The following is a 14,182-nucleotide window of genomic DNA, read 5'->3' as shown; positions in this document are numbered from 1 at the left end:
TCACCTGGCCGTTCAATTCCATAATTATTACGGCTTTTTCGCAAAGTTTCTCTTTCTTTATCTAGCTGTTACTCTTCTGTTTATTTGTCTTTACGGCAAAGAAGAATACGAAATATAAGTCAACACTTACCAGACGTATGTTACAGACTAATAATCCTTACAATGATCCCCGTAATCATGATCGGGTGCCCTACCCACCATCTTAGCCGTTCAAATGTCTTAGAGCTAAGTTCGAGAACGCAGGTTTGATTCCCAACGAGGTGTCTCGCTCATCTTGCTGAATCATCATGAACCGTGCAGATCCATAGAAGCTGCACACTTAAAAGATCTGATTAAAAATACCAGTCCTGCGCATCGTATGTTCAAATAATAGGAATAAAGTAATAATTCTTACAATGGTTAAGCTGTACTGTTGATGTGGCGCAGAAGTGTGCTTTTGTATTTTTTACGTCACTTGCGTTGCGTGACCGACAAAGTTAAATTTATTATGGCAGGAGACATTTAGGGCTTTTGACTTCTATAAAACTGTTTCTTTAATCCGTTCTGCCTTACTTATCTTTAACTTAAGCTATCGGTCGGCGAAAGTTGTGAAGATCACTGACACTCACTCACGAAATAGATTTGGCACTTGGGGCTCACTCAGACCCAGAATCACCAAATGTTTTTGAACCAGACTCACTCAGACTCAGACCCCTTGAAGATCAGCGTCAGCGGTTGGAGAGGGCTGTCGACGTGGCGAAAGCCTATGGTTTTCCGGAAGAGGGAGACTACCCCTAAGATGAAACCTAAAGAATAGCGAAATGAAGTTGTTTAGTCTCTCTCTCTCTCTCTCACTAAAATGTTCTTGAATTGGACTAACTCGGACTCAAACTCACCCAAATATCACTCACCCGGGCTCATTTAGGCTTACACCCCCGCCTCGGTCTGAGTGAGTGCCAATGTGTCGACTCATCAGTTGGCCGGCCTATCACCTAAACCGAGGATGATATGGTCAGTTGCGCGAATTTACATGTCTGAACAAATCGCGCTCATACCATAGGCCCTGCACGCGACTTCTTGAAAGCAGAAGGAGGTACAGAAGAGTTGCGAAAATGGGTGAAAAGGGGCAGATGCGGAAAGGGAGAAGGGGCTTTGAGTGTTTGGCACGTCAGGGTGTATTTTGCTGCGCGTGTGATTCTGTTCAGCCGTGAAGCCAGGGCTGTGATGGTGCGTATGCTGCTCGAGCGAAGCAGGCGGCGAAGCCAACGCCTTTTATATGGCATCTCTCACGCTCCCGTCACCTACTTGCGAGAACATTTGTGGCACGACGAACAATTTTGAAGAACATGATCTGGCTGGCGCGAATCGCTCACAACTCCCCGTGGGAGGGCGGAAAGCCCGGTGGCTCCAAGATATTATATAAAATGCTTCAAAGTGTCGACTTTTGTAGGCGTGGGTTGCGAGGAAGGTGTGGATACAATTGGTGCTTCTTTCAAATTCTACTGGGAAGAAATTTATTGAAAGTTAACTAGGCTTTTCCTATACCACACTCTTTATTCATTTTTAAGAACACAGCTTCTCCGCGGCGAATTTCTGAAGGATCGAATAATCTTCGTGATAACTAGCAAATCATAAAAGTTGTCACAAACTTCTTCGAGACTATTTGCGAATGAAGTGGTGCATATTTCCCCGTCTTGCTGCCGCTTTCATCCGACGCGGTGATGTAGTAATTAAGGGTGTTCGGCTTCTGACCAGAAGGTCACGGGTTTGATCCAGGCTGCGGCAGTCACACTTTGATGTAGGTGAAATGGCAGAGGCCCGTGTATACTGCACGATATCAGCACGCGCTATATAGAGAATACCAGATGGTGGCATTTCCGGAATCCTCCACTACGACGCCTCTCATAACCAAACCGTAGTTTTGGGACGTGAAACCCTGCTATTATTATGTGTTTTATTTCCATATTGTCTAAAACACGAAAAGCTGGGATATGTAAACGAGACACTACCGGCTTGATGTTTTTTTCAAACACTTTCGTTACTGTTCTGTTTTTGTTCTGATAAGACGAGCAGTAATCAATATTTTTATTTTTATCTAGGATTTCACGCCCCAAAATTATGATTTGATTATGAGAAATGCTGTAGTGTAGGGCTCTGGTAAATAAAAGCTTAATTGGAGATTTTTTTCTTGCTTTTAAAACAATAAAAATAATGTTTTCTTTCTCATTACTGGAAGTATAGAGAGTGCCATTGCAAAATTTAGCAGTTCATTGTGATTCTTGATGGCAGTTTATCATTTTCCTTTACGTTTATTTTGGGACTTTTGCGGCTTCAGTAGGAAATGGCCTGCATGAGCGAAATAAGGCAACAGAGTCATTTAGTAATGATACAAGATTCCTATGCAGCTTTTGTCATTTCTTCAAGGTGAATATATTGCAATGGTAATTGTAGGTAATAATGAGCTTCTTCCAAGAATCACTACGGATGTATTTATGGCTTAGGTCACAGTTCTTCCCGAACAATATGACCATGCAGCGGCCAAGGTTCGAAGGCTGAAATGTTTAAGTGTGATATCGGAGGTGGAGGAAGAAGAAGAAGCCGACCAGTGCGGGCGTTAGAACATCGGCTTCCGCTATCTTCAATGATTGTGTGCGGTTTGCCGCCTACAATCACCGTGATTTGCACACCAACGTACGCACCAAGTTACGAGAATTCCGTGGACTCCGTATTTATTTCGGTGGGTGGACTCTTTCTCTACTTTTGGCCTTCTGAAGTGCTTACGCCGCCGCTGCCTCGCTACCCCTAGCGGGCTAAGCCTTGCTCCGGTGAGCCAAGGTGGGTAGGCTTGGGCCTATCCCGCAAGTTTACCCCGTTCATCATGGAAATCGTCGAAGGCGAAGCAATATCGCCTGAAGAAGCGAATGGCCCAGGCTGGATTACGGCGTACAACCGTAAGCCAAGCAAGAGCAAAGCTAACCAATCCCAAGACGCAAGACCAACAAGTACGCGAGGGAGACGTAGGGACGGCGGCCGCACCGCCGAACCGAGAAGCGCGTACCAACGCCTCGTCGCTACCTCAAGACTCCCTCAACTTCCGAGGGACACATATCGCATAATCGTAAGGCCCCGAGATGGCCTCAACGTGGCTAAAATCACGCCGGTGCAGTTTGAGCAAGCCCTGGCGATGGCCGCCGCCCTGGCTCCTCAAGACCTCATGGAAGACTCTATATGCCCAAATGTCACCCAGAACATTTTTGTAGTGTGTACCCCAATCGAACGAAACGCACGAGCTTATACCATGGTACAGCAACTACGTCTGCGAGACACTCTGTACCGAGTTGCTGTATATCCGGCTCCACCCGACAACACGTGCAAAGGCGTCATCCGAGGCATTGACATTGACCTCACCGATACCCAGCTCCGAGAACTGATCGTCACAAAGCGCAACCCGAGTGCCCTGGAGGTGAAACGCATCAAGAACACCACAGCCGTCACCATCCTGTTCCAAGGAATGCAAGTTCCCAATTATGTATACTGCGGGGCGAGCATAGTTCGATGCACGCTTTTCCGCAGACACACGGAAGTTTGTTACAACTGCGGCAGCCTCGGCCATCGTGCAGACGTTTGCCCTAATCCTAACACAACGTGGTGCCGAAAGTGCGGACTCAAAACCCCACCCGAAAACCACCAATGTAAGCCCCACTGCACCCTCTGCGGTGGACCACACCCCACTGCCGATAAGGACTGTAAACGTAAATTTCAAGTTCCGTACATCGTACGCCAACGACGACGCCGACGCCGTCGACGCGGTCGTAGCCGCTCCCGAGGATCGAGTGGAGCCAGCTCCCGCGATTCCAGCGCCACCTCGAGCACCTATGCGACATCCAGGCGAAGCCGCTCCCTCACACCGACAGCGAGACGTCGCAGTGCCCAGCGCAGCCACTCCCGCTCCAGGAGACACTCCCCATCTCGCCAGGCTGAGCTGACATGGGCGGACCGAGTCCAAGGGAAGAAACCACCGCTACGGAGCACGCCGCCAGTCACAAAGGTAACGCGGCCCTCATTGCCAGAGCATGAAAGCGAGGTAGTTACAACTCTACGAGAAGAACTAGCAGGTCTTCGGGCAACCATACAACAGCTCACCACACAACTAAATGAGGCGAGGCACCAAATACAAACTCTCACAGCTCCTAAAGATCCCCCCTCATCCACTGTAGATGTTAGCAAACCTAAACGCAGAGCCCCACCACTCCGCGAAGCGGACACGAATGACAGCGACTCACCAGAAGACACTCTAAACGAAATCTTACGTCTCACGCGAGAAAACCACGATAACATCGACACGCTGTCACGCCGGGTGGAAGCACTAGAGCAAAAAGCCACCATAAAAGCTAAAACCAAAGCCAGAACAGTAGTTTCTGTGGATCCTACGGCAAATCTGCCTGGGCCACCAAATTCAATGTAATCATCATGGCTTCCACAACCCAAAACACGTTAGAAATTTGGCAGTGGAATTGCGCTAGCTTCGCGACCCGTAAAACCCCACTGCTGCAGTACATTAAAGCGCAACCCAAGAAGCCTCATGTAATATTACTGCAGGAGACCCTTTGTGATACTCTCACATTATCGGGTTACCACCCCATCTCACAACGAGGGGATACCAAGAGAGGTATAGCCACGCTGATTAGCAAGAAATTTGCTCACATAGTACATGAGGTATTACCCACCCGCAGCCGCCTGGAAGCGATACTCGTCGAACTCGTACCAAACCGTTTTTTAAAACAAAGCGTTTTTATCCTTAACGTTTACAGCTCCCCGTCAGACTACAGACAGTCCTTCCACGCGCTCTTAACTAAAGCCACAACGCTCGCGCGAAACTCTCCGCTTGTTATAGCAGGCGACTTCAATGCCCCCCACCCGTCATGGGGTTACCCCCAGGCAACGGCTAAAGGCACTAACCTCACGCGAGCAATTGACGACTTGTCCCTCACACTCATCACAGATCACCGATTCCCTACGAGACTTGGAACATCGGTACAACGCGACACTACGCCGGACTTGGTATTTACCCGTAACGTCACAGGCCACACCTGGACCAATACGCAGGAAAATCTGGGCAGCGATCACTTCATCATACGAACCGAACTACCCAACGCATCAGCCCCACCCCGTACATTCACGCTGACGGACTGGGATGCCTTCCGCACCCTCCGCAAAAACAACACAAAGGAATACAACACATTCATCGAACTACTCACCTCACTTCAGGAAGACATAGCCAAAACAACGAAAACAATACAAACAGAACTCGAGGTCCCGAGAATGGACCCACACCTCGCACATTTGCTCGAGGCAAAAGCGTCAATACTCGCGCGCTGGAAAACACAACGACTAAACAGACGCTTACGAAAACGTCTATCAATACTGAACCAAGACATTGCCAAATATTGCACGGAGCTCACACGACTCCAATGGCATGAACTCTGCTCGGCGGTCGACGGCCGCATGCGAACTGGGGGTAAATGGAACCTCCTAAAATACATGCTGGACGACTGCGAAACAAAAAACAACCAGAGTCATGCCATAGACCGGCTCCTACACTCGCACAAAAAGATGGGAGGAACAAACTCATCCTTTCTTGAAGAAATCTCCAAACGTCACCTCCCCTTAAACACAGCACAACCCACCGACTACCCAGAAATAGAATGCGAAACGATACCCGAACTCGACGAACCCTTCACGGAGTCAGAAATTCGGGAGGCATTACACAACCTCAACAGCAGATCAGCCCCCGGTCCTGACAAGGTAACCAACCGCCTGTTGCGAAATTTAGACGACCAAGCCATCACACTACTCACAAAAGACATTAATTACATGTGGGAAACTGGCCAGGTACCTGAACAATGGCGCACGGCCACGGTAATCCTTCTCTCAAAGCCAGGTAAACCACTCAACTTCGACAATCTACGCCCGATTTCCCTAACCTCATGCATAGGAAAAGCAGCTGAACATGTCATCCTAAATCGTGTATCGCGCTACATAGAGGATCACGAACTCTTTCCGTTCAACATGGTCGGGTTCCGTCCGCACCTTTCAACACAAGACGTCATGCTATTACTAAAGAAACAGATCTTCGACTCAAAACCGAGAGATGTTCGTGGCATTCTCGCCCTAGACCTCACTAAAGCATTCGACAGCGTCTCACACCGCTTTATACTGGAATCCATTGCCAGCCTTGGTCTCGGTAAAAGATTCCAGGCGTACATTCGTTCTTTTCTGCAAAATCGAACAGCTCAGCTGCATTTATCGCAACTTACATCCGATACTTACACATTAGGTTCCAACGGGACACCACAAGGGGCAGTCATTTCTCCACTCCTTTTTAACATAGTAATGAAGGGACTATCTGACAAACTCCGCGACATCCCAAACATAAACCATGCTATATACGCAGATGACATCACCATCTGGTGCCCAGGAGGCTCATTGGCGGAGTTGGAGCAAGCCCTTCAAACTGCTCTCGATACCACAGAAGCCTACTTAAAAAACACTGGACTTCGTTTGTCGCCCACAAAATCAGAGTTGCTACTGTACCGGCAATCTCGCCAAGGCGTTCGTAACTTAACACCCTTAGGTGATCTACCCATAGCGCTACACGCCAAAGATGGGCAGCGAATACCCCGAGTGGACTCCATACGCATTCTCGGCCTCCTCGTCGAGGCCACTGGCTGTCATGCAAGAACAATTAAACATATCACAGCAAAAACAGAGAACATGCTCCGACTCATTCAGCGAGTCTCGGGTCGTAGACGAGGCCTTGGAGAGGCCAACCTTCTGCGCATATACCACGCGTTCCTAATGAGTCGCATCAATTACGTCGCCTCTGCCCACAACTGGACGAAGGTAGAAAAGACGAAACTAAACACACTCATGCGCAAAAGCATTAAACAAGTCCTTGGTTTGCCTCAAAACACGAGCACTTCCCGTCTCGACCAACTAGGCATGCACAACGGCATCGATGAAGTGATCGAGGCCCAGACCACGGCCCAAGTGATCCGCCTCTCCTCCTCCAAGGCAGGCCGCCGACTTCTAAGCGAGGCCGGCATGTCCCCACACCCCTGCCTTGAACGCGCAGTAACCCTCCCCAGAGTTGTCCGAGCTACTTACATGGTAACCCCATTTCCGCGAAATGTCCACCCACAACACAACGAAGGCAGACGGCTGGCCCGCGCTCGCGCGATCCTAAACCGTACCGCCGCGAATCGCAACTCTACCGCATTCGTCGACGCAGCGCAATACGGTAACTCCTCCTCTTTCGCACTCGCGGTAGTAGATGGCGACGGAGCCCTACGCTCAGCCGCCTCGGTTAGGCTATCAACAAGCGCCATAGCCGAACAAGTTGCTATAGCTTTAGCGATGACCGACCCCTCACTCACTAATGTCTTCACAGACTCTCGCGCCGCCATTCGGGCTTACGAAACCGGCAACATCGCTCCAGAAGCAGCCCGCATTTTACAAACACGGAAATATACGGGCTCGCACTACCTCTCTTGGTTCCCTGCCCACATGGGCAAAGACGTTCACCCACAACAACCCAACCTCAACGAAATGGCTCATGATCGAGCACGAGAACTGACCCGCCGTGACGATCAATCAGCCACCGAAGAGCTGGGCCCAGACGTGCAGTTTAATGACCCACTACTCACCTTCCATGAAATTACCTCCCACTACCGACACAACAGAAGCCGATACCCTTTACCCCATTCAAAACTAGAACGCGCGCAAGAAGTAGCCTTTAGAATGTTACAAACGAGATCGTACCCATCACGGGGCCGACTCAGCCATTATAACTCAGACATAAATTCACAGTGCCCAGATTGCACAGAAGTGTACTGTTCACTCGCGCACATGCTCTGGCAATGTCCCGCGTTACCTCAGGGACCTCTCACCAGTGAGTCCGACTGGGAGGAGGCACTCAGGAGCCCCAATCTCCGAAACCAACTTAAGGCAGTCCAGAGGGCCCAAGAACTGGCGGAACGCCACCACGTTCCCGCCCCGACTCGGGCGTCGCCTACGGTAGCGGCTGCTAGGATGTCCCACGTGGGCACCCTGGTGGCTTAAACTCCTCAGGACCATATATTAAAGTTCTTGACTGACTGATATCGGAGGCTTATAGCAGACATGGACCCAGAGTTTCCGCTGGTGATAAGCTCACGAAGACAATACAATTCCCGCTTTTGTGATCCCTTTCTTACCTCAGAATTTAGCAGAGCTGATCAGAAATTGAAGAGTAGATATGTATTTGTATATTTGATGCTATCTGATTTGGTTAATTTATTGCCGCATAGATGCTTTCAGAATATAAGCAATACATGACATCTTGTCCTTCGAGCATCATGAAATAGCCCTGATAATAACCCGGCTAGACCACCTGAGCATACCGATATTGGTTTCCGAATTTCAATTTGTCGGGCAAGCCCGCTCTTCAAGAAAAAAACACTGGTGGAAAATTATTGAAGTTGGAGCAGTTCATCTATCCCGATATCTCCACTGATACTCTCCTGGCCCAATTATATTCTTTAAAATCTTGGATACTAATGACAAACGTTTTGTCTTTCAATACAGAACTTGTGCGATCACTACATCTATTTAGTTTTAAAGTGTTCATTGTAGACAAGAACAGCAATGCTGTAGCAGCCAGATTACTGCTTCCTTGTGGTACTTCTCGCTCCAGTGAGTTCAGTCGCAGCCTAATCGAGACGTGACATGGTTCGAAAGATAACCTACGAGTTTGCTCAGAATGTCGATTACGCCTTATTTGCGAGTAGGCCTGGAGGCTCCGAGCAAAAGTGGGCCAGTGTACGAGATGCGGCAAATGAATCGGAGCAGATGATCGGATTGTTCGTCTCTTGCTGCTCGTTTCTCTATGGAGAAGGGTTTTTTAAAGGGACGAGAAGCAGCAGCACGTGAACATGAACGGTGTCTACCTCAATTTTCTTGCCCACGTAATCTGACATTCTGCGGGCTCATATGACTACCCATCTATGTAGATCACACGGAAGATAAGAAAGAACCCGAATCATTAATGTTTCTACTTAGATCGCAGCTTGTGACAAATGATCTAATGCTAAGCAGCAGGCTACAGACAAATGAACAAGTAAAAAAAGAGATTGTCTTCGGGAGAAACGCTGAACAAGTACCAAGCCAGACACAAGACGACCAGCCGCACCTACAAGACTGGCCTGCTTTCACTAGCCAGGTAAGGCAATGCCGCCATTGTCACAACATAGACGTAAAACTAACGAAAACCAGACACCACTAAAACTGTTGATTGTTTACGTGTAATCACTATAGTCAGAAATGGCCATGAATTTAATGAAAGAACTGCTGTTCGCCTGCGAATAAACTGACGTCCCGAAAGGCAGTGATTCCAGCACACACATTTTTCATCTCCTTTGGCTTCTGTAATAGATATCATGAATCGATAACCATCTGTGAGGCATGTGTAAAGGCGTTAGTTGAACTATTCGCTTTCCTTTGTGACGCTCATGGCGCGTTGCGCAAACATCGCTTTGTGTTGTCTTCATACGACCCGAATATCCAAGACAGATTGGGTTGGGTCTAGGCTGTTTCTACGCCTTTGCTTAGGGATGCAAGTTGTTTATAGGTGGCTTCCATGTTGGTGCTTGGCTTTATCTGGATTACACTTGGTCATTCCTACGCTGTTTCTCATCGCAAAGAGGTTCGGGGTAAATACCGGAAGACAATCACAACAAACACGGCGAGGATGTCCAAACTGCGTAGACAAACTAGCCCTGGAAGGAAGCATTCGCGCTTCTAATATATTAACGAGCACGTCGTCCTTGCCGCAGGGCCTTCTATTGCTAACTAGGTCTTCTCGCAACCGTCATTGACATTGCTGTTCCCCAGTACTCGCTTATTTTATATGTAGTATACGTATACAATAAGCGTATATTGTCGTATATTGTATACGAGTACGTATACGTGCTCGGGGTCTTTGACTCACCGCCGTCACTTTGCGGCCATTTATTGAGTTAACTGTTTTGATTTCTTCATTTTAAGTACACCTGCCTGGATCGTCTTCGCCTCCGTCTAAAATGTGGCCGCCACGGCTGAGATTCCGTCCCGCAACCTGTGGGTCACCAGTTCAGCACCATAATCAGTCGACCACCATGACGGGTAATGGTGAAGTTCCTATCTCTGAAACATCAGAAAGTGACAACTTGAAAACGAAATTTTTTTAAAGAGAAACAGAAGGTCCATAATGAAAGCAACAGTAATTTGGAGGTTCAGCATTGGTACAACTATGTTATGTAAGCTTTGGCTCCGCACTGGGCCGCAACTGAGCAATTTCAGCTCACCCTTGACTTGCTCGTTTGAAAATTGACCTTGCAATACATATCTTCATTTAACAAGGGTAGTCCAGATTGAATTCAGATGTTAATATGAAAGCGAATTTGCTTAGCCCACGTTTACTGCTTTGATTATTGCTAAGATTGTGGACAGATGTGCATTTGATTTAAAATTGTTTTGAAACATTTGAAAAAATATGCTTTTCATTCTTTTCTCAACTATATAGTCTTCAACGTTTCAGTTGGCATGAAATTGTGGGTATCCATAACTACAGCCTAACGGACGTTACAAAACTAGAGTGTTGGCTATTTAGAAGAAATTTCGGCCACTTGCATTGTCTCATTTCATTTTCTTTAGGTGACCGAATGAGTTTTTCTAATTTTGGTCTTATGTCACGCCAAACTACTGCAAAAATGTGCAATTACATGCTAACTTTCTTTCATAACCTCGAAGCAATCCAAATAACAACCACAGCTGGTGAGGTTGGGAATGAAACCCACTGCTCAGATGCATAGTGCTACTCAGCGAACATGGAAAACGAAAATCCCAGAATGACTAGACCGTCCTTTTTACCTTATTGAAAATATTCGCGTTCCTTAAACATCTCAAAATGATTCCAAAGGAAACAAGTGATGTGTACCAAATATATTAAACATAGATATAGATGTGTTGTTCTTTCTGTTGCACCCTCATAGGAATATTTTCTCATTTCAACAAATTCAGTCATGCTACTAGGATGTCATTCACGGTTAGGGGGTTATCAGTGTGTTTCCGACTCCTGTTCTTGTTCCTTGTTCACTCAAAGAATGCAAGCAAGGTCTCCTGTCCTATGCACTGCCTTGCGCGCCTGTTTGTTTCCACAATACAAATCCAAATTCGTCAAACACACCAAGCAACCAGCCAACTAACTGTCTGTTTAAAATACCACTGGTACAGCTTTAGTACAAAAGTAGTGTTTAAGGTAACAGAGATCTCCACGTATACATGCTTCTAAAGGCAGGCGGATCTTCCGCCGCTTTCCAGTGCCCATTTTTCCTGTCTCTTCTGCACCAAAGGTACCGTGAGCTGAGTCCAAGAAGAGTACTTCCCCAGGACGAGTGCCTAGAAGGTGTGTGATGGGGCGACCACGTCCTTAGGGCGTTCCCCAGTCATCAGCGTCTTTTTCTCCACGGCGTTTCGCGGGCAGCTGTTCGGAACCGGCAGCATCACACGCGCTTCGCAGTCGTGTTCTCACTACGGGCGTGAACGGGTCGACGCAGAAACGCGGTGAAGTGTAATTTCTGTGCCGTGAAGTGCCCTTCTCTTGTAGATATGCGTTCGTCGTCGAAAGCTCTTGTTTGATTGACAGTGGAAGCTGAGATTGTCGCTCGTCTTCACTGAGGTAAGCCCTGAGGAACATGATTTTTTCCCTATCTAGGTACACTCCGCCCTAAAAAAGAAAAAGCTTTGCGATAATGATAATTAGTGCAATATCATAAATAACCAATTTGCCTAATTGTACACTCTCATTTCTCGCTACACCACTGCGTAATGGAGATCGGTAGGATTTACCGTTTGAAAACCACGATATGATTATGAGAGATGCCGTAGTGAAAGACTCCGCAAAAATTTTACCCCCTAAGGTTTTTTAACCTGCTCCTAAGTCTAAGTACAAGAGCTTCAAGCACTTTTGTCTACATGGCCACCCCACTGCGTTAACCTTCAATTTTGTTCATTTATGCAACGATTGTTCTTCATGAAATGACTTAGTGAACACTTCGGCTACTTCGTTTCTCTGTGCTACGCCGGAAAGGCGAGAAAATGAAATCAGGGGAATCATTACAAATCATATGAGACTAACATAAATGAATTAGTGATAAAACTCAACTATTTAAAAGAAAACCGCAAGCATCGCACGAGCTAGTTGATTAGCAAAAAACAGCGCGCACTTCAGTTGGACACATCAAGAGATGACGAGGCACTGGTACTGAAGACACTGGACTAACAACCAAAAATTTGATGTCGAATGTGCCCACTGTGGACATACAGCGCACATTGTTGACTCTGGGTGACAATCTGTGTTTTACGCAAGCGAGAACTGGACACATAAACAAATAAATACTTCCAGTTTTATTGAAAAACCATGGAAGCAAGCCGAGCCGTCACATGGAAGTGTTTTACCTTGGGGCTACCCGAGTGCACAATACTGTTCCTAAAAGAGTATATTCGGAAGTAATTTATGGCTAGTTTCGAAAATAATAATAATAATAATAATAATAATAATAATAATAATAATAATAATATTAACAATAATAATAATAATAATAATAATAATAATAATAATAATAATAATAATAATAATAATATATAACCTATTGTTTAACATCCCAAAACCACAATATCATTATGAGAGACGTCGTAGTGAAATCTCCAGAAAGTTAGGCCGTTCGGCGTAATTTAATGTGCACATCGCACACAGTACACGGACCTCTACCATCTCCTCCAGGTGGCGTGAGCTACTATAGTAGCAGAATTGTAGAACAGCAGCAGGCGTGAAAACATGAAAGCTTCGACAGGAGTGGAAAGGTTAAACACCGACCTATTAGAGTGCACTCAAGTATAACAAGTAATCAGCAACCACATCAACAAAGCTTGTAGCAGCACATCCCGTTACATATGAGTAGTGCATAATTTGACACTTTGTAAAAGGAAGAACATTGGTTCACCAGGAACTTTAGAATAGCACTTCCAGTGCGCATTCTCGAATAGTTTGAAACGTCGTATATTAAGCGCCGCAACATACGTTTTCATGAATCATGGTTCGGGCATTCAGCCCGAAAAGAGCCCAGACTAGTGATTCAGAAGGTGCTGCGAACAAAGCCAGTACATGTTATTGCGTTTTCAATCATTCAGTCAATATATGAAACTTTTTGTTTTTGTGAAAAAAAACTATAATATACAAGTAATATATCCACTGAAAGTCTAAAGCTGCTAGTGGCCGGTCCATTACAATGTGCTACAAGGAATGCGCAGGTCAGCTTCGAGGGAAGACACAAAAATGATCATATAAAAGCAGACAACATAGGTATACAATTTCTCTTGTAAACATGCATAGTTATGTATGGAAATGTATGCATATGTATACATGCGTACTCATGCATATGCACACATGCATATGTATGCATATGCATACATTCTAATATATACATAAATATGCCTAATCAATTCTCTCGCGCAATGCAAATCATATTTCTTACCTTTTTAAAGAGGGGCACCCTGAAACAGCGAGATAAACTTTGTTGCTATTGAGCACTTACCCGTATTTCAAATAACACCACTCAATTGCCTTTGTGTAAATTCATGAAATGTGCTACAGAAACCCATTTTGAAACACCTAATGAAACGTTGTTAAGCAGTGGTAAGATTTATGGACGTAAAATATTTCATCCCTTCGTTTCAGGTTGTAAGGGCAACGTCATACCTAAAGGGCTGGGCAAGGCATCGTCCAAGAGCCAGGAGCTTGTAAGAACGGCGCACCTAATTGTGGTCGCAAATTGTGCTTGCGCCAATAAAAATCACTTGAGCCTCTGACACGTTATCGGGAGATTGACACCATTACAAATATTATTTAGGCCATAAAATTTAGGCATTCTGAAACGCTTTTCATCACCGAGCCCCTTCTGCGTGCTATTGTTTTTTTACAGCTTCTATCAGGCAGTAATACTTTTAGCCAAAGCCGCAAGTCACATTCTTCGAAGTTTGCTCCGTTTCTATAATCACGTCAGGCTAGACTATTCGCGTATAAGTGGGAATTGTGCGTAAATATGTTAGGGGCAAAGCACCTCAACCG

The 14,182-nt window shown here is 46.1% G+C and overlaps 1 protein-coding gene across 1 annotated transcript in view; it reads left to right on the top strand.

The window, feature by feature from the left end:
- Window positions 1-13,923, top strand: part of LOC142768437 (female-specific histamine-binding protein 2-like) — a 100,547-nt gene extending 86,624 nt beyond the window's left edge. The window contains exon 5 of the mRNA XM_075870410.1: window positions 13,793-13,923. Within this exon, the coding sequence (XP_075726525.1) occupies window positions 13,793-13,923 (131 nt within the window). The remainder of the gene's footprint in view (window positions 1-13,792) is intronic.
- Window positions 13,924-14,182: the final 259 nt, after the last annotated feature.

This window comes from Rhipicephalus microplus, chromosome 8 (assembly GCF_043290135.1).
Source record: "Rhipicephalus microplus isolate Deutch F79 chromosome 8, USDA_Rmic, whole genome shotgun sequence".
In the NCBI taxonomy this organism is placed as follows: Eukaryota; Metazoa; Arthropoda; class Arachnida; order Ixodida; family Ixodidae; genus Rhipicephalus; species Rhipicephalus microplus.
This window is presented reverse-complemented; position numbering and strand designations above follow the sequence as displayed.